Source organism: Engystomops pustulosus, chromosome 2, assembly GCF_040894005.1.
Source record: "Engystomops pustulosus chromosome 2, aEngPut4.maternal, whole genome shotgun sequence".
NCBI lineage: Eukaryota > Metazoa > Chordata > Amphibia > Anura > Leptodactylidae > Engystomops > Engystomops pustulosus.
The window spans coordinates 259,773,189-259,798,882 of NC_092412.1; the positions used below are offsets into that span (position 1 = coordinate 259,773,189).

The 25,694-nt window shown below is 49.4% G+C and overlaps 1 protein-coding gene across 2 annotated transcripts in view; it reads right to left on the reverse strand.

The window, feature by feature from the left end:
• SIDT1 (SID1 transmembrane family member 1) overlaps nucleotides 1-15,112 on the reverse strand; it is a 65,505-nt gene extending 50,393 nt beyond the window's left edge. For both annotated transcript variants that reach the window (XM_072138955.1, XM_072138954.1), the window contains exons 1-2: nucleotides 14,964-15,112; nucleotides 8,879-9,175 (exon numbers count right to left, since the gene is read on the reverse strand). In XM_072138955.1, coding sequence (XP_071995056.1) covers nucleotides 8,879-9,070 — 192 coding nt within the window. In that variant the 5' untranslated portion in view covers nucleotides 9,071-9,175; nucleotides 14,964-15,112. The remainder of the gene's footprint in view (nucleotides 1-8,878; nucleotides 9,176-14,963) is intronic.
• Nucleotides 15,113-25,694: the final 10,582 nt, after the last annotated feature.

Here is a 25,694-nt window from a genome sequence, read left to right on the forward strand (position 1 = left end):
GGTGGTGCACTCACTGTGTACATACATGACATTACTTATCCTGTACTGATCCTGAGTTACATCCTGTATTATACCCCAGAGCTGCACTCACTATTCTGCTGCTGGTGCAGTCACTGTGTACATACATGACATTACTTATCCTGTACTGATCCTGAGTTACATCCTGTATTATACCCCAGAGCTGCACTCACTATTCTGCTGCTGGTGCAGTCACTGTACATACATGGCATTACTTATCCTGTACTGATCCTGAGTTACATCCTGTATTATACCCCAGAGCTGCACTCACTATTCTGCCGCTGGTGCAGTCACTGTGTACATACATGACATTACTTATCCTGTACTGATCCTGAGTTACATCCTGTATTATACCCCAGAGCTGCACTCACTATCCTGCTGCTGCTGCAGTCACTGTGTACATACATGACATTACTTATCCTGTACTGATCCTGAGTTACATCCTGTATTATACACCAGAGCTGCACTCACTATTCTGCTGCTGGTGCAGTCACTGTGTACATACATGACATTACTTATCCTGTACTGATCCTGAGTTACATCCTGTATTATACCCCAGAGCTGCACTCACTATTCTGCTGCTGGTGCAGTCACTGTGTACATACATGACATTACTTATCCTGTACTGATCCTGAGTTACATCCTGTATTATACCCTACAGCTGCACTCACTATGCTGCTGCTGGTGCAGTCACTGTGTACATACATGACATTACTTATCCTGTACTGATCCTGAGTTACATCCTGTATTATACTCCAGAGCTGCACTCACTATTCTGCTGCTGGTGCAGTCACTGTGTACATACATGACATTACTTATCCTGCACTGATCCTGAGTTACATCCTTTATTATACCCCAGAGCTGCACTCACTATTCTGCTGCTGGTGTAGTCACTGTGTACATACATGACATTACTTATCCTGTACTGATCCTGAGTTACATCCTGTATTATACCCCAGAGCTGCACTCACTATTCTGCTGCTGGTGCAGTCACTGTGTACATACATGACATTACTTATCCTGTACTGATCCTGAGTTACATCCTGTATTATACTCCAGAGCTGCACTCACTATTCTGCTGCTGGTGCAGTCACTGTGTACATACATGACATTACTTATCCTGTACTGATCCTCATGCGTCAGGTTTTGGGTGTTGTCATCTTGATGCGTAATGGAATCTAAAGTCGTCAGAGAAATCTATCAGATGAGGTTTAGTGGAAAGTTTTCTCCTCCTCTTGGCACAGAATGACTGAGGGAAAACATTGACCAAACACAAGACATTTCCGCGATATGCGTGACCCGGTGGCTCAGGTGAAGTCACTGCCCGACACCGGATCTCACATCCAGGGGCGGCAGCGAAGCTGAAATGTGTCTTTTTGGAAGAAAATATTTTTGTAGTGAAAAATTACTAAAACTTCACAACTTTCCATGTAGTTATTAGGAATCCAGGTCATTTTATCATCAGCAAACAAAGGATTACAGGGTGAACCCCCCAGAACTTCTGCCAAAACATATTGAGGGATATGTTCGGTGTCTGGACTGTCTGTACATGAGGGATATGTTCAGTGTCTGGACTGTCTGTACATGAGGGATATGTTCAGGGTCCGGACTGTCTGTACATGAGGGATATGTTTAGGGTCCGGACTGTCTGTACATGAGGGATATGTTCAGGGTCTGGACTGTCCGTACATGAGGGATATGTTCAGGGTCTGGACTGTCTGTACATGAGGGATATGTTCGGGGTCCGGACTGTCTGTACATGAGGGATATGTTCGGGGTCCGGACTGTCTGTACATGAGGGATATGTTCAGGGTCTGGACTGTCTGTACATGAGGGATATGTTCAGTGTCCGGACTGTCTGTACATGAGGGATATGTTCAGTGTCCGGACTGTCTGTACATGAGGGATATGTTCAGTGTCCGGACTGTCTGTACATGAGGGATATGTTCAGTGTCCGGACTGTCTGTACATGAGGGATATGTTCTGTGTCCGGACTGTCTGTACATGAGGGATATGTTCAGGGTCCGGACTGTCTGTACATGAGGGATATGTTCTGGGTCTGGACTGTCTGTACATGAGGGATATGTTCGGGGTCCGGAGTGTCTGTACATGAGGGATATGTTCAGGGTCTGGACTGTCTGTACATGAGGGATATGTTCTGTGTCCGGACTGTCTGTACATGAGGGATATGTTCAGTGTTCGGAGTGTCTGTACATGAGGGATATGTTCAGAGTCCGGAGTGTCTGTACATGAGGGATATGTTCAGTGTCCGGACTGTCTGTACATGAGGGATATGTTCTGTGTCCGGACTGTCTGTACATGAGGGATATGTTCAGGGTCCGGACTGTCTGTACATGAGGGATATGTTCAGGGTCCGGACTGTCTGTACATGAGGGATATGTTCGGGGTCCGGACTGTCTGTACATGAGGGATATGTTTAGGGTCCGGACTGTCTGTACATGAGGGATATGTTCAGGGTCTGGACTGTCTGTACATGAGGGATATGTTCAGGGTCTGGACTGTCTGTACATGAGGGATATGTTCGGGGTCCGGACTGTCTGTACATGAGGGATATGTTCAGGGTCTGGACTGTCTGTACATGAGGGATATGTTCAGTGTCCGGAGTGTCTGTACATGAGGGATATGTTCGGGGTCTGGACTGTCTGTTCATGAGGGATATGTTCAGGGTCTGGACTGTCTGTACATGAGGGATATGTTCAGTGTCCGGACTGTCTGTACATGAGGGATATGTTCAGTGTCCGGACTGTCTGTACATGAGGGATATGTTCAGGGTCCGGACTGTCTGTACATGAGGGATATGTTCAGGGTCTGGACTGTCTGTACATGAGGGATATGTTCAGGGTCCGGACTGTCTGTACATGAGGGATATGTTCAGGGTCCGGACTGTCTGTACATGAGGGATATGTTCAGGGTCTGGACTGTCTGTACATGAGGGATATGTTCAGGGTCCAGACTGTCTGTACATGAGGGATATGTTCAGGGTCCGGACTGTCTGTACATGAGGGATATGTTCAGTGTCCGGAGTGTCTGTACATGAGGGATATGTTCAGAGTCCGGAGTGTCTGTACATGAGGGATATGTTCAGGGTCCAGACTGTCTGTACATGAGGGATATGTTCAGTGTCCGGAGTGTCTGTACATGAGGGATATGATCGGGGTCTGGACTGTCTGTACATGAGGGATATGTTCTGTGTCCGGAGTGTCTGTACATGAGGGATATGTTCAGTGTCCGGAGTGTCTGTACATGAGGGATATGTTCGGGGTCCGGACTGTCTGTACATGAGGGATATGTTCAGTGTCCGGAGTGTCTGTACATGAGGGATATGTTCTGTGTCCGGAGTGTCTGTACATGAGGGATATGTTCAGGGTCCGGACTGTCTGTACATGAGGGATATGTTCAGTGTCCGGACTGTCTGTACATGAGGGATATGTTCAGTGTCCGGACTGTCTGTACATGAGGGATATGTTCAGTGTCCGGACTGTCTGTACATGAGGGATATGTTCAGTGTCTGGACTGTCTGTACATGAGGGATATGTTCAGGGTCTGGACTGTCTGTACATGAGGGATATGTTCAGTGTCCGGAGTGTCTGTACATGAGGGATATGTTCAGTGTCCGGAGTGTCTGTACATGAGGGATATGTTCAGGGTCCGGACTGTCTGTACATGAGGGATATGTTCAGGGTCTGGACTGTCTGTACATGAGGGATATGTTCAGGGTCCGGAGTGTCTGTACATGAGGGATATGTTCGGGGTCCGGACTGTCTGTACATGAGGGATATGTTCGGGGTCCGGACTGTCTGTACATGAGGGATATGTTCAGGGTCCGGACTGTCTGTACATGAGGGATATGTTCAGTGTCCGGACTGTCTGTACATGAGGGATATGTTCGGGGTCCGGACTGTCTGTACATGAGGGATATGTTCAGGGTCCGGACTGTCTGTACATGAGGGATATGTTCAGGGTCCGGACTGTCTGTACATGAGGGATATGTTCAGGGTCTGGACTGTCTGTACATGAGGGATATGTTCAGGGTCCGGAGTGTCTGTACATGAGGGATATGTTCGGGGTCCGGACTGTCTGTACATGAGGGATATGTTCGGGGTCCGGACTGTCTGTACATGAGGGATATGTTCAGTGTCCGGAGTGTCTGTACATGAGGGATATGTTCAGGGTCTGGACTGTCTGTACATGAGGGATATGTTCAGTGTCCGGACTGTCTGTACATGAGGGATATGTTCAGGGTCTGGACTGTCTGTACATGAGGGATATGTTCAGTCTCCGGACTGTCTGTACATGAGGGATATGTTCGGGGTCTGGACTGTCTGTACATGAGGGATATGTTCAGGGTCCGGACTGTCTGTACATGAGGGATATGTTCAGGGTCCGGACTGTCTGTACATGAGGGATATGTTCAGTGTCCGGAGTGTCTGTACATGAGGGATATGTTCGGGGTCTGGACTGTCTGTACATGAGGGATATGTTCAGGGTCCGGAGTGTCTGTACATGAGGGATATGTTCAGGGTCTGGACTGTCTGTACATGAGGGATATGTTCAGTGTCCGGACTGTCTGTACATGAGGGATATGTTCAGTGTCTGGACTGTCTGTACATGAGGGATATGTTCAGGGTCTGGACTGTCTGTACATGAGGGATATGTTCAGTGTCCGGACTGTCTGTACATGAGGGATATGTTCGGGGTCTGGACTGTCTGTACATGAGGGATATGTTCAGGGTCCGGACTGTCTGTACATGAGGGATATGTTCAGGGTCCGGACTGTCTGTACATGAGGGATATGTTCAGTGTCCGGAGTGTCTGTACATGAGGGATATGTTCAGTGTCCGGACTGTCTGTACATGAGGGATATGTTCAGGGTCCGGACTGTCTGTACATGAGGGATATGTTCAGTGTCCGGAGTGTCTGTACATGAGGGATATGTTCAGGGTCCGGACTGTCTGTACATGAGGGATATGTTCAGGGTCCGGAGTGTCTGTACATGAGGGATATGTTCAGGGTCCGGACTGTCTGTACATGAGGGATATGTTCAGGGTCCGGACTGTCTGTACATGAGGGATATGTTCAGTGTCCGGAGTGTCTGTACATGAGGGATATGTTCAGTGTCCGGACTGTCTGTACATGAGGGATATGTTCGGGGTCTGGACTGTCTGTACATGAGGGATATGTTCAGGGTCCGGACTGTCTGTACATGAGGGATATGTTCAGGGTCCGGACTGTCTGTACATGAGGGATATGTTCAGTGTCCGGAGTGTCTGTACATGAGGGATATGTTCAGTGTCCGGACTGTCTGTACATGAGGGATATGTTCAGAGTCCGGAGTGTCTGTACATGAGGGATATGTTTTGCTCACTTTGGAATAAATTCAACCTATTTCCATGGCCGCTTCTTCTTGCCTACAATAAACTTTATTTGTACATCCTAATTGTGCAGACAACAAACAAACCTTGTATTATACAAATTACTGATCTTTTCTGTATAATTAGTTTTTTTTCTAATTTTAGCATAAATCGTCTCTGGTTTTAGTCACAGCTCGGATGCAAGGACCTTGTGTCCCGGGGCGGGGGAGGTGAACGCGCACCCGTCATGGTGATAATGACCTGATTAGGGATAATTAGTAAGACTGAGCCCGTTCATTAGGTTTTCCAGTCATCTCCGTGCAGATTATCGGGCCGCAGGCCGCATGCTGTGCCGGAGGCAGAACCCGGAGGGCTCTCTCAAATTGGCGCCGTTTTAAACATGTTCCATGTTTTCTGCGGACGCCTCACTGAACCATTGATTTCTATGGGTATTTTCACTGATCCGTCCGTGGGAAAAATTATGAAATATGTCCTATTTTTTCACGGATGCGGATCACGGAAGGCAATAGAAGTCTATGGGGGAGATTTATCATAAGTCTCTAAGAGCAGAACTGTTCTAGTGTCCCATGGCAACCAATCAGAGCTCCCCACAGATGTTTATAAAATGAAAGCTGAGCTCTGATTGGTTTCCATGGGCAACTACAACAGTTTTACCTCAGACACCTGGTGCTAAATCTCCCCCTGAGAGTCTGCAAAAAACATCCATTATTTTCACTGAAAAACCAGGTGTTTTTTTTTTTAAAGCAATGTTACACCTTCAGGTTTTTTTGTGGACCTGGAGATAAAACGAAAACAAAATGAAAACAAAATGCATCAGGTGCGCAGGGGGAGCAGAGCGCCAACGTGAGAGACGCTGATCTATACACATATATCAAGTCACATGACCACACAAACAATAGGAATACAAAGTCACATGACCCCGCAGCCTATAGGAATGTCACATGACCCCGCAGCCTATAGGAATGTCACATGACCCCGCAGCCTATAGGAATGTCACTTGACCCCGCAGCCTATAGGACTACAAAGTCACATGACCCCGCAGCCTATAGGAATACAAAGTCACATGAAGACGCAGCCTATAGGAATGTCACATGACCCCGCAGCCTATAGGAATACAAAGTCACATGAAGACGCAGCCTATAGGAATGTCACATGACCCCGCAGCCTATAGGAATACAAAGTCACATGAAGACGCAGCCTATAGGAATGTCACATGACCCCGTAGCCTATAGGAAGAATGTCACATGACCCTGCAGCCTATAGGAAGAATGTCACATGACCCCGCAGTCTATAGGAAGAATGTCACATGACCCCGCAGCCTATAGGAACAGTGTCACATGACCCCGCAGCCTATAGGAACAGTGTCACATGACCCCACAGCCTATAGGAACAGTGTCACATGACCCCGCAGCCTATAGGAAGAAAGTCACATGACATCTTCCTCACCACTGTCAGTATGTAATCGGCTGCAGCACATTGCGCCCTGTACACCGCACGTATCGCTGCCATTGAGTGAAGTATTTGGGGTGTGGTGGGTCCGCACTCACCCCGTGTCTACACCTGATGGAGTGTGACGGCTCATTGCCTCAGGGGACTCGCAGAGTATTAGGGGAATGTGTGACATAGCAGAGCTGATCGTATCCAATCAGTAATCGGCTCTGCTACACGCGCTGTAGTGTGTACGGCACCGGCCCGGGAGATGCACCATCCATCACAGTCCTGGCGCTGATCCAGATGGAACTAATGAGAGGTTATTGATTGCTGAGAGCAAAACCTGCGATGGCGGCTGCACCAACAGACCCCCCGTACAGAATAGGGCAGTCAGGGTACAGTAGGACCTGCAGGTGTCAGAGATACAATAGGACCTGCAGGTGTCAGAGGTACAATAGGACCTGCAGGTGTCAGAAGTACAGTAGGACCTGCAATTGTCAGCAATACAATAGGACCTATAGCCGTTAAAGTACCGTAGGACCTGCAGCAGTTAAAAGTACAGTAGGACCTGCAGATGTTGGAGATACAATAGGACCTGCAGGTGTCAGAGGTACAGCAGGACCTGCAGCCATCAGAGGTACAATAGGACCTGCAGCCATCAGAGGTACAATAGGACCTGCAGCCATCGGAGGAAACAATAGGACCTGCATGTGTCGGAGGAAACAATAGGACCTGCAGCCATCAGAGGTACAGTAGGACCTGCAGCCACCAGAGGTACAATAGGACCTGCAGCCATCAGAGGTACAACAGGACCTGCAGCCATCAGAGGTACAATAGGACCTGCAGCCATCAGAGGTACAATAGGACCTGCAGGTGTCGGAGGAAACAATAGGACCTGCAGCCATCAGAGGTACAACAGGACCTACAACCATCAGAGGTACAACAGGACCTGCAGCCATCAGAGGTACAACAGGACCTACAACCATCAGAGGTACAACAGGACCTGCAGCCATCAGAGGTACAGTAGGACCTGCAGCCATCAGAGGTACAATAGGACCTGCAGCCATCAGAGGTACAGTAGGACCTGCAGCCATCAGAGGTACAATAGGACCTGCAGCCATCAGAGGTACAATAGGACCTGCAGCCATCAGAGGTACAGCAGGACCTGCAGGTGTCAGAGGTACAATAGGCCCTGCAGCCATCAGAGGTACAGTAGGACCTGCAGCCATCAGAGGTACAGTAGGACCTGCAGCCATCAGAGGTACAATAGGACCTACAACCATCAGAGGTACAACAGGACCTGCAGCCATCAGAGGTACAGTAGGACCTGCAGCCATCAGAGGTACAATAGGACCTGCATCCATCAGAGGTACAATAGGACCTGCAGCCATCAGAGGTACAATAGGACCTGCATCCATCAGAGGTACAATAGGACCTGCAGCCATCAGAGGTACAGTAGGACCTGCAGCCATCAGAGGTACAATAGGACCTGCATCCATCAGAGGTACAGTAGGACCTGCAGCCATCAGAGGTACAGTAGGACCTGCAGCCATCAGAGGTACAATAGGACCTGCATCCATCAGAGGTACAATAGGACCTGCAGCCATCAGAGGTACAACAGGACCTGCAGCCATCAGAGGTATAATAGGACCTGCAGCCATCAGAGGTACAGTAGGACCTGCAGCCATCAGAGGTACAACAGGACCTGCAGCCATCAGAGGTACAATAGGACCTGCATCCATCAGAGGTACAATAGGACCTGCAGCCATCAGAGGTACAGTAGGACCTGCAGCCATCAGAGGTACAGTAGGACCTGCAGCCATCAGAGGTACAATAGGACCTGCATCCATCAGAGGTACAGCAGGACCTGCAGGTGTCAGAGGTCCATTGGACAAACCGTTGAATGAACCCACAATCTCGGCATCGTCTCCTGAAATCCTCTGCACTGCTGAGGTAACCAGTGCTACTGCCTGGCTATACCTGCCCCCGGCACTGGTGACTGCAGCTTTGGATGTGACTGGAGCATTGGTACCTACCTTGCCTGGTTTGCTGGTGTAGTTGAAGGAATAGACCTCCTCGATGTTCCTGTCTATACGTCCAGTGTAAAACTCCCCGATCTGCGCTGGTTTGATGTCTGTCGGGCGACTTTCTGCTGCGGCGAGCGGCACCAATGTTATACAGAACAAGAACCAGGCACAGAACCAGGAGCACAATCCTGAGGACACCATGATCCCAATCAGACCAGCCGGACACCCCTCTCCATGGAATGGAATAATCCAAAACAAAATCTATGGTCTATAGTGTCTGTACAGAGGCTCCGGACCGACACATGTCTACAAGAGGGGGAGACAGAGAAATGTATCTATTATCTATCTGTAACCCCATTGTATCACACATCACCCCATTACATCATCCCATTATATCACACATCACCCCATTGTATCACACATCACCCCATTACATCATACATCACCCCATTGTATCACACATCACCCCATTATATCATAGATCACCCCATTGTATCACACATCACCCCATTATATCATAGATCACCCCATTATATCTCCCCATGTTATCATACATCACCCCATTATATCATACATCACCCCATTACATCACACATCACCCCATTATATCATACATCACCCCATTATATCATACATCACCCCATTGTATCACACATCACCCCATTATATCACACATCACCCCATTATATCATACATCACCCCATTACATCACACATTACCCCATTATATCATACATCACCCCATCATATCACACATCACCCCATTATATCATACATCACCCCATCATATCACACATCACCCCATTATATCATACATCACCCCATTATATTATACATCACCCCATTATATCATACATCACCCCATTACATCACACATCACCCGATGATATCACCCCATGACATCACACATCACCCCATTATATCACACATCACCCGATTAGATCACCCCATGACATCACCCATCACCCCATTGTATCACACATCACCCCATTACATCACACATCACCCCATTATATCATACATCACCCCATTATATCATACATCACCCCATTGTATCACACATCACCCCATTATATCACACATCACCCCATTATATCATACATCACCCCATTACATCACACATTACCCCATTATATCATACATCACCCCATCATATCACACATCACCCCATTATATCATACATCACCCCATCATATCACACATCACCCCATTATATCATACATCACCCCATTATATTATACATCACCCCATTATATCATACATCACCCCATTACATCACACATCACCCGATGATATCACCCCATGACATCACACATCACCCCATTATATCACACATCACCCGATTATATCACCCCATGACATCACCCATCACCCCATTGTATCACACATCACCCCATTATATCATACATCACCCCATCATATCACACATCACCCCATTACATCACACATCACCCCATTATATCATACATCACCCCATTATATCATACATCACCCCATTACATCACACATCACCCCATTATATCACACATCACCCCATTATATCACACATCACCCCATTATATCATACATCACCCCATGTTATCATACATCACCCCATTACACCATACATCACCCCATTACATCACACATCACCTCATTATATCACACATCACCCCATTACATCACACATCACCCCATTATATCTCCCCATGTTATCATACATCACCCCATTATATCACACATCACCCCATTATATCACACATCACCCCATTATACCATACATCACCCCATTACATCACACATCACCCCATTGTATCATACATCACCCCATTACATCATACATCACCCCATTATATCATACATCACCCCATTATATCATACATCACCCCATGTTATCATACATCACCCCATTATATCACACATCACCCCATTATATCACCCCATTACATCAAATATCACCCCATTATATCATACATCACCCCATTATATCATACATCACCCCATTATATCATACATCACCCCATGTTATCATACATCACCCCATTACATCACACATCACCCCATTGTATCATACATCACCCCATTATATCACCCCATTACATCATACATCACCCCATTATATCATACATCACCCCATTATATCATACATCACCCCATTACATCACACATCACCCCATTATATCACACATCACCCCATTATATCACCCCATTACATCATACATCACCCCATTATATCATACATCACCCCATTATATCATACATCACCCCATTATATCATACATCACCCCATGTTTCATATTACATCACGTGATGATATCACACATCACCCCATTGTATCATACATCACCCCATTACATCATACATCACCCCATTATATCATACATCACCCCATTATATCATACATCACCCCATGTTATCATACATCACCCCATTATATCACCCCATTACATCATACATCACCCCATTATATCATACATCACCCCATTACATCATACATCACCCCATTATATCATACATCACCCCATTACATCATACATCACCCCATTACATCACACATCACCCCATTGTATCATACATCACCCCATTACATCATACATCACCCCATTATATCATACATCACCCCATTATATCATACATCACCCCATTACATCATACATCACCCCATTATATCATACATCACCCCATGTTATCATACATCACCCCATTATATCACACATCACCCCATCATATCACCACATTACATCATACATCACCCCATTATATCATACATCACCCCATTACATCATACATCACCCCATTATATCATACATCACCCCATGTTTCATATTACATCACGCGATGATATCACACATCAACCTACATCCCCCTGGTCAGTGGATGGAGGGGACCCCTTACCTGTGTGGCTATACTGTGGGGCAGGACCCCTCTGTGTGGCAGGACCCCCCTGTGTGGTTATGCTGTGGGGCAGGACCCCTCTGTGTGGCTATGCTGTGGGGGCAGGACCCCTCTGTGTGGTTATGCTGTGTGACAGGATCCCCCTATGTGGCTATGCTGTGTGGCAGAACCCCTCTGTGTGGCTATGCTGTGTGGCAGTACTCACCTGTGTGGCTATGCAGTGGGGCAGGATCCCTCTGTGTGGCAGTACTCACCTGTGTGGCTATGCTGTGGGGCAGGACTCCCCTGTGTGGCAGGACTCCCCTGTGTGGCTATGCTGTGGGGGCAGGACCCCTCTGTGTGGTTATGCTGTGTGGCAGGACCCCCCTATGTGGCTATGCTGTGTGGCAGAACCCCTCTGTGTGGCTATGCTGTGGGGCAGGATCCCTCTGTGTGGCTATGCTGTGGGGCAGGACCCCTCTGTGTGGCTATGCTGTGGGGCAGGACCCCTCTGTGTGGCAGGACCCCTCTGTGTGGCTATGCTGTGGGGGCAGGACCCCTCTGTGTGTCAGGACCCCCCTGTGTGGCAGGACCCCTCTTTGTGGCAGGACCCCTCTGTGTGGCTATGATGTGGGGGCAGGTCCCCTCTGTGTGGCAGTACTCACCTGTGTGGCTATGCTGTGGGGCAGGACCCCCCTGTGTGGCTATGCTGTGGGGCAGGACCCCCCTGTGTGGCTATGCTGTGGGGCAGGAACCCCCTGTGTGGCTATGCTGTGGGGCAGGACCCCTCTGTGTGGCTATGCTGTATGGCAGGACCCCCCTGTGTGGCAGGACCCCCCTGTGTGGCAGGACCCCTCGGTGTGGCTATGCTGTGTGGCAGGACCCCCCTGTGTAGCAGGACCCCTCTGTGTGGCTATGCTGTGTGATGAGGACCCCCCTGTGTGGCTGTACTCACCTGTGTGGCTATGTTGTGTGATGAGGACCCCCCCTGTGTGGCTGCACTCACCTGTGTGGCTATGCTGTGTGATGAGGACCCCCCCCTGTGTGGCTATGCTGTGTGATGAGGACCCCTCTGTGTGGCTATGCTGTGTGATGAGGACCCCTCTGTGTGGCTATGCTGTGTGGTAGGACCCCTCTGTGTGGCTGTACTCACCTGTGTGGCTATGCTGTGGGGTTATGCTGTGGGGCAGGACTCCCCTGTGTGGCTATGATGTGTGATGAGGACCCCTCTGTGTGGCTGCACTCACCTGTGTGGCTATGCTGTGTGATGAGGACCCCCTGTGTGGCTATGCTGTGTGATGAGGACTCCCCTGTGTGGCTATGCTGTGTGATGAGGACCCCTCTGTGTGGCTGTACTCACCTGTGTGGCTATGCTGTGGGGTTATGCTGTGGGGCAGGACTCCCCTGTGTGGCTATGATGTGTGATGAGGACCCCTCTGTGTGGCTGCACTCACCTGTGTGGCTATGCTGTGTGATGAGGACCCCCTGTGTGGCTATGCTGTGTGATGAGGACTCCCCTGTGTGGCTATGCTGTGTGATGAGGACTCCCCTGTGTGGCTATGCTGTGTGGCAGGACCCCCCTGTGTGGCTGTACTCACCTGTGTGGCTATGCTGTGTGATGAGGACCCCTCTGTGTGGCTGTACTCACCTGTGTGGCTATGCTGTGTGATGAGGACCCCCTGTGTGGCTATGCTGTGTGATGAGGACTCCCCTGTGTGGCTATGCTGTGTGGCAGGACCCCTCTGTGTGGCTGTACTTACCTGTGTGGCTATGCTGTGTGATGAGGACCCCTCTGTGTGGCTGTACTCACCTGTGTGGCCATGCTGTGTGATGAGGACCCCCCTGTGTGGCTGTACTCACCTGTGTGGCTATGTTGTGTGATGAGGACCCCCCCTGTGTGGCTACACTCACCTGTGTGGCTATGCTGTGTGATGAGGACCCCCCCCCCTGTGTGGCTATGCTGTGTGATGAGGACCCCTCTGTGTGGCTATGCTGTGTGATGAGGGCCCCTCTGTGTGGCTATGCTGTGTGATGAGGACCCCTCTGTGTGGTTATGCTGTGTGATGAGGACCCCTCTGTGTGGCTATGCTGTGTGATGAGGACCCCTCTGTGTGGCTATGCTGTGTGATGAGGACCCCTCTGTGTGGCTATGCTGTGTGATGAGGACCCCTCTGTGTGGCTATGCTGTGTGGTAGGACCCCTCTGTGTGGCTGTACTCACCTGTGTGGCTATGCTGTGTGGTAGGACCCCTCTGTGTGGCTGTACTCACCTGTGTGGCTATGCTGTGGGGTTATGCTGTGGGGCAGGACTCCCCTGTGTGGCTATGATGTGTGATGAGGACCCCTCTGTGTGGCTGTACTCACCTGTGTGGCTATGCTGTGTGGTAGGACCCCCCTGTGTGGCTATGCTGTGTGGTAGGACCCCCCTGTGTGGCTGCACTCACCTGTGTGGCTATGTTGTGTGATGAGGACCCCCCCTGTGTGGCTATGCTGTGGGGCAGGACCCCCCTGTGTGGCTATGCTGTGTGATGAGGACCCCCCTGTGTGGCTATGCTGTGGGGCAGGACCCCCCTGTGTGGCTATGCTGTGGGGCAGGACCCCTCTGTGTGGCTATGCTGTGTGATGAGGACCCCCCTCTGTGGCTATGCTGAGTGATGAGGACCCCTCTGTGTGGCTGTACTCACCTGTGTGGCTATGCTGTGGGGTTATGCTGTGGGGCAGGACTCCCCTGTGTGGCTATGATGTGTGATGAGGACCCCTCTGTGTGGCTGTACTCACCTGTGTGGCTATGCTGTGTGGTAGGACCCCCCTGTGTGGCTATGCTGTGTGGTAGGACCCCCCTGTGTGGCTGCACTCACCTGTGTGGCTATGTTGTGTGATGAGGACCCCCCCTGTGTGGCTGCACTCACCTGTGTGGCTATGCTGTGTGATGAGGACCCCCCTGTGTGGCTATGCTGTGTGATGAGGACCCCCCTGTGTGGCTATGCTGTGGGGCAGGACCCCCCTGTGTGGCTATGCTGTGGGGCAGGACCCCTCTGTGTGGCTATGCTGTGTGATGAGGACCCCCCTGTGTGGCTATGCTGTGGGGCAGGACCCCCCTGTGTGGCTATGCTGTGGGGCAGGACCCCTCTGTGTGGCTATGCTGTGTGATGAGGACCCCCCTCTGTGGCTATGCTGTGTGATGAGGACCCCCCTGTGTGGCTATGCTGAGTGATGAGGACCCCTCTGTATGGCTGTACTCACCTGTGTGGCTGCTGGTGGCTCCTCCAGTCTCCCATCCCCTGAGCCCAGGATGTCACAGGCAGCAGCAGCGGCACAGGGTGCAGCCGGGAGCCCGCCCCTCCAGCCCTGGGATTGGCTGCTGCCGTCCAGAGCAGGGAGCACTGACCAATCACTGCAGCCCCTTCCCTTACATTGTTCTCATCCTCTGCTTCCCAAGATGTAAAGTGCAGAGGAATGAGAGTGTGGACTCCAGCGCCACCTGCTGGTGATACAGGGGTATTACACCTCAGTCACAGCAGTGTGAAGACATATAAACCCACATGTCACAGTCCTGCTCTGCGCATAAAGGGCGATCACTAGAGGAAAACTGCTGCACTCAGTCCATGCACATAGATTCATGAAGACCGCGCTCCGATGTGCTCTCCCCCATAGTGACTGCAGGGAGCACACGGCGTCACTAGTTATATATGTGGCCTCTATGTTTCCTTCTTTTTTATTAAAATACAAAGCTTTGGAGGGAGGATGTGGATGTGTGATGCTGCTCCCTGCTCACTCTGGAGGATGAGGTCGTGTGATGCTGCTCCCTCTGGAGGAAGGGTAAGCTCATGTGATGCTGCTCCCTGCTCACTCTGTTGGGAGGTGATGTGATGCTCCTCCCTGCTCACTCTGGAGGGAGAGTGAGCTTGTGTGATGCTGCTCCCTGCTCGGGTAGGTGATGTTATGCGTCTCCCTGTTCACTGTGGAGGGAGGGGGAGGTGGTGCAATGCTGCTCCCTGCTCACTCTAGAGATGAGGTCGGGTGATGCTGCAACCTCTGGAGGAAGGGAAAGCTCATGTGATGCTGATCCCTGCTCACTCTGTAGGGATGTGATGTTGCTCCCTACTCACTCTGGAGGGAGAGTGAGCTCATGTGATGCTGCTCCCTCTGGAATGAGGATGAGCTCATGGAATTCTGCTCCTACTGGAGGGAGAAGAAGGTCATGTGCTGCTGCACCCTGCTCACTCTGGTGGGAGGATGAGGTTGTGTGATGTTACTCCCTGCTCACTCTGGAGGGAGGCTGAGGTCATGTAATGCTGCTCCTTGCTCACTCTGGAGAGAGCATGAGATTGTGTAATGCAGGTCCATGCTCACTCTGGAAAGACAGTAAGCTCATCTGATGCTGTCCCCTGCTTACTCTGGAGAGAGGGTGAGGTCATGTGATTCTGCTCCCTGCTTACTCTGTATGGAGGGTGCACACACGTGATACTACTCCATGCTCTCTCTTAAGGGAGATTTGATGTGATGCTGCTCCCTGCTCACTCTGGCGGGAGGATGAGTTCATGGGATGCTGCTCCCTGTGGAGGGGGGGATAGGTGATGTGATACTGCTCCCTCCTCACTGTGGTGGGAGGATGAGCTCATGTGATGCTGCTCCCTGCTCACTCTGGAGGGTGAGTTCTTGGGATGCTGCTCCATCTGAAGGGGGGTCATGTGATGCTGCTCCCTGTGGAGGGAGGGATAGGTGATGTGATGCTGCTCCCTGCTCACTCTGGAGGGAGGGTGAGTTCATGGGATGCTGCTCCCTCTGAAGGGAGGGGGAGGTCATGTGATGCTGCTCCCTGTGGAGGGAGGGATAGGTGATGTGATGCTGCTCCCTGCTCACTGTGGTGGGAGGATGAGCTCATGTGATGCTGCTCCCTGCTCAATCTGGAAGGAGGGGGGGGGGTCATGTGATGTGGTTTTGTATGCAGCTAGCAGAAGAGCTTTGTATATACAGATGGCAGAACCCTTTGAATGGGATCTGGTTTCAGGCTTCTGTGCTTGAAAGCCAAACCAGGACTGCTTTTGCCTCTGAGGATCAGTTCCTTAGGGAAAGCTGGGTCATCATATTGTTCACTTTGTGTTGAGCTTTGGCCTGAGTAAAGGACGGTCGGCCTAGTCAGCTTCAGGCGGCAGCGTCCCTTTCCCCCTTCTATGTGCACTCACAGTCTCTTCATGTTGCTGAATATTTCAGTCTTCTGACACCATGGGGCTCATTTACTAAGGGCTCCGCGGCCGCACTTTCGTTGGGTTTCCCGAATTTTTCTGTTTTGCGCTGAATTCTGACGGGTTTTTGGCGTACGCGATCGGATTTTGCCGCAATCGCGCCGGCTTTCACGCAACAGAAATGGGGGGGCATGGCCATTGGACAAGCCGACGGATTCGGAAAAACTGCAGAATTTAAAAAACAAAATGTGTCGCAAGATCAGCACTTACATGCACCGGAAAGAAGGTGAACTCCGCCGGACCTCGGCGCAGCAGAGACACCTGCTGGATATCGGCCGCACGACCTTAGTGGATCCCGGCAGAACCTGAGTCCTCGTTGGTCAACGCACCGCGGGATCGCAACTGGACCGGGTAAGTAAATGAGCCCCACTGTCTGTTTTCCTTGATATTGTTTTGCTATTCTGTTTATCCGACCTCTGCTACGTTTACCTGACTATCTCTTGCCTCTTGAATGTGTACTTTGCCGCCCTGTAGGTTTTTCCCCACTTCTGCCTGACTTTGCTTGTGCATCTTATCTGTTTTGTGTCCATCTGTTTGGTCATCTTTCCTGTACATCCATTCAGTGTAGGGATTGTGGCAAAAGTCCCGGACCACTGGGGTTTGTGAGGCTTGTTGGGTAGGTGACAGGGGTTGGGGGTGAGTTCAGGGCCGACACCCCATTCTCTACATTGACAGCAGATCTGTGGACCCTCACATGTTGCGGTTATGTAGCATTAACAACACGTTTAAATAGTGTTAACAAACTATGTAAATGTGATGTTAACTGTATGTTTACATTGTGTAAACACAATTGAGTTGCTTTTGCAATACATTAACAAAACAATGTGTGAACACAACCGTTAAGAGAAGAACTGTAATCACTTGCATCTTATTGTCATGGTTTACAAGAAAGCAGAAAACCGCAGCAAGAACTAGGGAAACGGGGGAAAACTGTCCCTTAATCTAAGGCTAAGCTATTCCCTGCCTGCGGGTGATGGGCAGCTTCCCTGGACTAGCCCCGGACCCGACAACTTCTATCTCTCTGAACATGAAAACCTACACCAACAACTACATAAACAGAGACAAAGTGGTGAGAGACTACAAGAGAACAGACAGGAAAGTGGTGAGTGACTACAAGAGAACAGACAGGAAAGTGGTGAGAGACTACAAGAGAACAGACAGGAAAGTGGTGAGAGACTACAAGAGAACAGACAGGAAAGTGGTGAGTGACTACAAGAGAACACACAGGAAAGTGGTGAGTGATTACAAGAGTACAGACAGGAAAGTGGTGAGAGACTACAAGAGTACAGACAGGAAAGTGGTGAGAGACTACAAGAGAACAGACAGGAAAGTGGTGAGTGACTACAAGAGAACAGACAGGAAAGTGGTGAGTGACTACAAGAGAACAGACAGGAAAGTGGTGAGTGACTACAAGAGAACAGACAGGAAAGTGGTGAGTGATTACAAGAGTACAGACAGGAAAGTGGTGAGAGACTACAAGAGTACAGACAGGAAAGTGGTGAGAGACTACAAGAGAACAGACAGGAAAGTGGTGAGTGACTACAAGAGAACAGACAGGAAAGTGGTGAGTGACTACAAGAGAACAGACAGGAAAGTGGTGAGTGACTACAAGAGAACAGACAGGAAAGTGGTGAGTGACTGCAAGAGAACAGACATGAAAGTGGTGAGTGACTACAAGAGAACAGACAGGAAAGTGGTGAGTGACTACAAGAGAACAGACAGGAAAGTGGTGAGTGACTACAAGAGAACAGACAGGAAAGTGGTGAGAGACTACAAGAGAACACACAGGAAAGTGGTGAGAGACTACAAGAGAACAGACAGGAAAGTGGTGAGTGACTACAAGAGAACAGACAGGAAAGTGGTGAGTGACTGCAAGAGAACAGACATGAAAGTGGTGAGTGACTACAAGAGAACAGACAGGAAAGTGGTGAGTGACTACAAGAGAACAGACAGGAAAGTGGTGAGTGACTGCAAGAGAACAGACATGAAAGTGGTGAGTGACTACAAGAGAACACACAGGAAAGTGGTGAGTGACTACAAGAGAACAGACAGGAAAGTGGAGAGTGACTGCAAGAGAACAGACAGGAAAGTGGTGAGTGACTACAAGAGAACAGACAGGAAAGTGGTGAGTGACTACAAGAGAACAGACAGGAAAGTGGTGAGTGACTGCAAGAGAACAGACAGGAAAGTGGTGAGTGACTACAAGAGAACAGACAGGAAAGTGATGAGTGACTACAAGAGAACAGACAGGAAAGTGGTGAGTGACTACAAGAGAACAGACAGGAAAGTGGTGAGTGACTACAAGAGAACAGACAGGAAAGTGGTGAGTGACTACAAGAGAACAGACAGGAAAGTGGTGAGTGACTACAAGAGAACAGACAGGAAAGTGATGAGTGACTACAAGAGAACAGACAGGAAAGTGGTAAGAGACTACAAGAGAACAGTCAGGAAAGTGGTGAGTGACTGCATGAGAACAGACAGGAAAGTGGCGAGTGACTACAAGAGAACAGACAGGAAAGTGCCGAGAGACTACAAGAGAACAGACAGGAAAGTGCCGAGAGACTACAAGAGAACAGACAGGAAAGTGGTGAGTGACTACAAGAGAACAGACAGGAAAGTGGTGAGTGACTACAAGAGAACAGACAGGAAAGTGGTGAGTGACTACAAGAGAACAGACAGGAAAGTGGTGAGTGACTACAAGAGAACAGACAGGAAAGTGGTGAGTGACTACAAGAGAACAGGCAGGAAAGTGGTGAGTGACTACAAGAGAACAGGCAGGAAAGTGGTGAGTGACTACAAGAGAACAGACAGGAAAGTGATGAGTGACTACAAGAGAACAGACAGGAAAGGGGTGAGTGACTACAAGAGAAAAGACAGGAAACTGGTGAGTGACTACAAGAGAACAGACAGGAAAGTGATGAGTGACTACAAGAGAACAGACAGGAAAGTGGTGAGAGACTACAAGAGAATAGACAAGAAAGTGGTGAGTGACTACAAGAGAACAGACAGGAAAGTGGTGGGAGACTACAAGAGAACACACAGGAAAGTGGTGAGTGACTACAAGAGAACACACAGGAAAGTGGTGAGTGACTACAAGAGAACAGACAGGAAAGTGGTGAGTGACTACAAGAGAATAGACAAGAAAGTGGTGAGTGACTACAAGAGAACAGACAGGAAAGTGGTGAGAGACTACAAGAGAACAGACAGGAAAGTGGTGAGAGACTACAAGAGAACAGACAGGAAAGTGGTGAGTGACTACAAGAGAATAGACAAGAAAGTGGTGAGTGACTACAAGAGAACAGACAGGAAAGTGGTGAGTGACTACAAGAGAACAGGCAGGAAAGTGGTGAGAGACTACAAGAGAACAGACAGGAAAGTGGTGAGTGACTACAAGAGAACAGACTGGAAAGTGGTGAGTGACTACAAGAGAACAGACAGGAAAGTGGTAAGAGACTACAAGAGAACAGTCAGGAAAGTGGTGAGTGACTGCATGAGAACAGACAGGAAAGTGGCGAGTGACTACAAGAGAACAGACAGGAAAGTGCCGAGAGACTACAAGAGAACAGACAGGAAAGTGGTGAGAGACTACAAGAGAACAGACAGGAAAGTGGTGAGTGACTACAAGAGAACAGACAGGAAAGTGGTGAGTGACTACAAGAGAACAGACAGGAAAGTGGTGAGTGACTACAAGAGAACAGACAGGAAAGTGGTGAGTGACTACAAGAGAACAGACAGGAAAGTGGTGAGTGACTACAAGAGAACAGGCAGGAAAGTGGTGAGTGACTACAAGAGAACAGACAGGAAAGTGGTGATAGACTACAAGAGAACAGACAGGAAAGTGGTGAGTGACTACAAGAGAACAGACAGGAAAGTGGTGAGTGACTACAAGAGAACAGGCAGGAAAGTGGTGAGTGACTACAAGAGAACAGACAGGAAAGTGATGAGTGACTACAAGAGAACAGACAGGAAAGTGGTGAGAGACTACAAGAGAATAGACAAGAAAGTGGTGAGTGACTACAAGAGAACAGACAGGAAAGTGGTGGGAGACTACAAGAGAACACACAGGAAAGTGGTGAGTGACTACAAGAGAACACACAGGAAAGTGGTGAGTGACTACAAGAGAACAGACAGGAAAGTGGTGAGAGACTACAAGAGAATAGACAAGAAAGTGGTGAGTGACTACAAGAGAACAGACAGGAAAGTGGTGAGAGACTACAAGAGAACAGACAGGAAAGTGGTGAGTGACTACAAGAGAACAGACAGGAAAGTGGTGAGAGACTAGAAGAGAACAAACAGGAAAGTGGTGAGAGACTACAAGAGAACAGACAGGAAAGTGGTGAGAGACTACAAGAGAACAGACAGGAAAGTGGTGAGAGACTACAAGAGAACAGACAGGAAAGTGGTGAGTGACTACAAGAGAACACACAGGAAAGTGGTGAGTGACTACAAGAGAACAGACAGGAAAGTGGTGAGAGACTACAAGAGAATAGACAAGAAAGTGGTGAGTGACTACAAGAGAACAGACAGGAAAGTGGTGAGAGACTACAAGAGAACAGACAGGAAAGTGGTGAGTGACTACAAGAGAACAGACAGGAAAGTGGTGAGAGACTACAAGAGAACAGACAGGAAAGTGGTGAGAGACTACAAGAGAACAGACAGGAAAGTGGTGAGTGACTACAAGAGAATAGACAAGAAAGTGGTGAGTGACTACAAGAGAACAGACAGGAAAGTGGTGAGTGACTACAAGAGAACAGGCAGGAAAGTGGTGAGAGACTACAAGAGAACAGACAGGAAAGTGGTGAGTGACTACAAGAGAACAGACTGGAAAGTGGTGAGTGACTACAAGAGAACAGACAGGAAAGTGGTAAGAGACTACAAGAGAACAGTCAGGAAAGTGGCGAGTGACTGCATGAGAACAGACAGGAAAGTGGCGAGTGACTACAAGAGAACAGACAGGAAAGTGCCGAGAGACTACAAGAGAACAGACAGGAAAGTGGTGAGAGACTACAAGAGAACAGACAGGAAAGTGGTGAGTGACTACAAGAGAACAGACAGGAAAGTGGTGAGTGACTACAAGAGAACAGACAGGAAAGTGGTGAGTGACTACAAGAGAACAGACAGGAAAGTGGTGAGTGACTACAAGAGAACAGGCAGGAAAGTGGTGAGTGACTACAAGAGAACAGACAGGAAAGTGGTGATAGACTACAAGAGAACAGACAGGAAAGTGGTGAGTGACTACAAGAGAACAGACAGGAAAGTGGTGAGTGACTACAAGAGAACAGGCAGGAAAGTGGTGAGTGACTACAAGAGAACAGACAGGAAAGTGATGAGTGACTACAAGAGAACAGACAGGAAAGTGGTGAGAGACTACAAGAGAATAGACAAGAAAGTGGTGAGTGACTACAAGAGAACAGACAGGAAAGTGGTGGGAGACTACAAGAGAACACACAGGAAAGTGGTGAGTGACTACAAGAGAACACACAGGAAAGTGGTGAGTGACTACAAGAGAACAGACAGGAAAGTGGTGAGAGACTACAAGAGAATAGACAAGAAAGTGGTGAGTGACTACAAGAGAACAGACAGGAAAGTGGTGAGAGACTACAAGAGAACAGACAGGAAAGTGGTGAGTGACTACAAGAGAACAGACAGGAAAGTGGTGAGAGACTAGAAGAGAACAAACAGGAAAGTGGTGAGAGACTACAAGAGAACAGACAGGAAAGTGGTGAGAGACTACAAGAGAACAGACAGGAAAGTGGTGAGAGACTACAAGAGAACAGACAGGAAAGTGGTGAGAGACTAGAAGAGAACAGAAAAATTGCAAAATCTCTCACCACAGACAAAGTAACAAACAACTTGGAAGTATAGATGTTCCTACAGAACAAAGCCAGGGATAAGCTGCAGATACAACACCTAGAAAATACTGAATGACAAAACCAGCCTTACATAAAGCCCGGCCACTCCTGACAGGATAATACAAATTACCACAGCTGAAACACCAATAACAAAAAGTATAAAACAACCAGACCACATAGAACAGGGGTAGAGAACCCACCAGAAGGGGCAAAGGACATCGGTGCAAATCCAGACACTTGTAACCATCAACAAACCTCTGACTCCTCTCACCAGGAATTACGGATCCATCTTTTGCACATCGCTCTGGGTTTCTCAGATTGGGATTCACCGTCTGCCAACAACACTTTTAAGATTCCCTTCACAGGTGTTCAACGAGATGTACAATGGAGAGGAAAATTAGAGAACAATCTCCGATCAATTGATTTGATCAGGAAATAATATATTCTCCATTGCAGAACATGTGACGGATGTACGGGGTCTCCCGGTCACTAGAACAGGGTTTTACACAATCACCAAAGTATCAACATAAAACCTTCATTATACAGAACATGTGATGGATGTACGGGGTCTCCCAGTCACTAGAACAGGGTTTTACACACTCACCAAAGTATCAACATAAAACCTTCATTATACAGAACATGTGATGCTGATAATTACAGAACAGCAATGACCGGAGCCCAGAGACATTATAACGACTTCTCCTGCAGGTCCCAGCAGTCTCCATTCAGGAGGGAGAGCACAGGGCCGCAGCCCCCGGCCACAGGACCTCAGCCCCGGCCACAGGACCTCAGCCCCCGGCCACAGGACCTCGGCCCCCGGCCACAGGACCTCGGCCCCCGGCCACAGGACCTCGGCCCCCGGCCACAGGACCTCGGCCCCCGGCCACAGGACCTCCGCCCCGGCCACTGGACCTCAGCCCGGCTACAGGACCTCGGCCCCCGGCCACAGGACCTCGGCCCCGGCCACAGGACCTCGGCCCCCGGCTACAGGACCTCGGCCCCCGGCCACAGGACCTCGGCCCCGGCTACAGGACCTCGGCCCCCGGCCACAGGACCTCAGCCCAGGCCACTGGACCTCAGCCCCGGCTACAGGACCTCGGCCCCCGGCCACAGGACCTCGGCCCCCGGCCACAGGACCTCGGCCCCCGGCCACAGGACCTCGGCCCCCGGCCACAGGACCTCGGCCCCCGGCCACAGGACTCCAGCCCCGGCCACAGGACCTCAGCCCCCGGCCACAGGACCTCATTAGTCTCTCACACGGTTCTGCTGGGATCGGCTTCGCTCTTCTTCCAGTCTCTTCCTCAGTTCTGGGACTGTTGTGGGTTTCTTGTCCAGAACTTTGTCACCAAGGACTTTCCAGAGGTTTCCTATTGGATTTAGATCAGATCTCGGGGCCGTGACCTTTTCATTTCCATAAACTGCTTTTTGCTTTGTGACAGGGGACATTGTTCTGAATAAAAATTGCTGCTTACTGAGTGACTAACACAAGGAAGGAACCACAAGTTGAAAAAGGTTCTGATACTTGTAGTCTCTCTGCCATGTAGCTATATGAGAGGTCCCACTCCTGTGCAGAAATCATTCCCCAAACCCTGACACTTCCTCCACCGCCTTTCACTGACTCCTTTATACACTTTGGGTTCAGTATCTCCCCAGTTTGGCTACAGACATAATGGGGCAGATTTACTTACCCGGTCCGTCCGCGATCCAGCGGTGCGTTCTCTGCGGTGGATTCGGGTCCGGCCGGGATTCACTAAGGCAGTTCCTCCGACGTCCACCAGGTGGCGCTGCTGCACTGAAGTTCCCGGAGGCGCGCTGGAATGCCCTGAAATTCACCGGCCTATTCCTAGTGAAGGTAAGTGCAATTTTCGCGACACATTTTTTTTAAAAAATGCGGCGGTTTTTCCGAATCCGTCGGGTTTTCATTTGGCCACGCCCCCCCCCATTTCCGTCGCGTGCATGTCGGCGCCGATGCGCCAAAAACCCGGGCATTACAGGGAAAATCGGCGCAAATCGGAAATATTCGGGTAACACGTTGAGAAAACGCGAATCGGGCCCTTAGTAAATGACCCCCACTGTTTCCCATCAGATCCAAATACATTGCACTTGCTTTCATCCCTAAATAAACTTTTTAAACTGCTCCTCTGTCCACTCCTTACTGCTCCTTAGTAAAGGTGAGTGTAGACTTTGGATTCTTTCTTCTAATGAGAGGTTTGGTGACTGCAGAGTCGGCTTACGGACCAAATGCTCTTATACACGGAGACTCTGTATGAGGAGACGGATCCTTCCCCTGGTCTGGGCTGAACTGGTGACAATTCCAGCTACTGAAACGATTCCCCATGGAGATTCTCCGCATTATCCCGTCCTCTCTTGTTCTTTTGGGGGTGAGCGGCCTTCCTGGAGGACTAGAATGAGTTTGGGAAGTTGTAGAGATGCAATATTCTACAAATCACAGATATGGAAGAACTTCTCTTGCTGAGGCTGATAGGGGCTCCCCTTTACCTTCATCTGGACAACCTGCTGCCGGGGGGGTTCAGTCACTTTGGAACAACACAACATTTTTGTAAAATCAGTGAAAGCTGGAAATGTTGGTGTCTTTTACATTCATCTCATTTACATTTTTATTCTGGGCTTTAGATTATATACAATGTATGAAATAAGATAAACTCCGGATATTCTGCTTCCCTTGTGGTCGTGAAGTGGTTAATGCCTGGCGCTGTGCAGCCGGGTCACACATTATTATTCCCGGTCAGGGGTCGCACTGACATTTTCTTGAGCCGATAACGTAGACATTTGATCTTGTAGGTAAATGTTATAATAACAGATGGGGGGGGGGGGGGGCGTCCATTATAAGATCTTCGTCATTCGCCGCTCCAGGG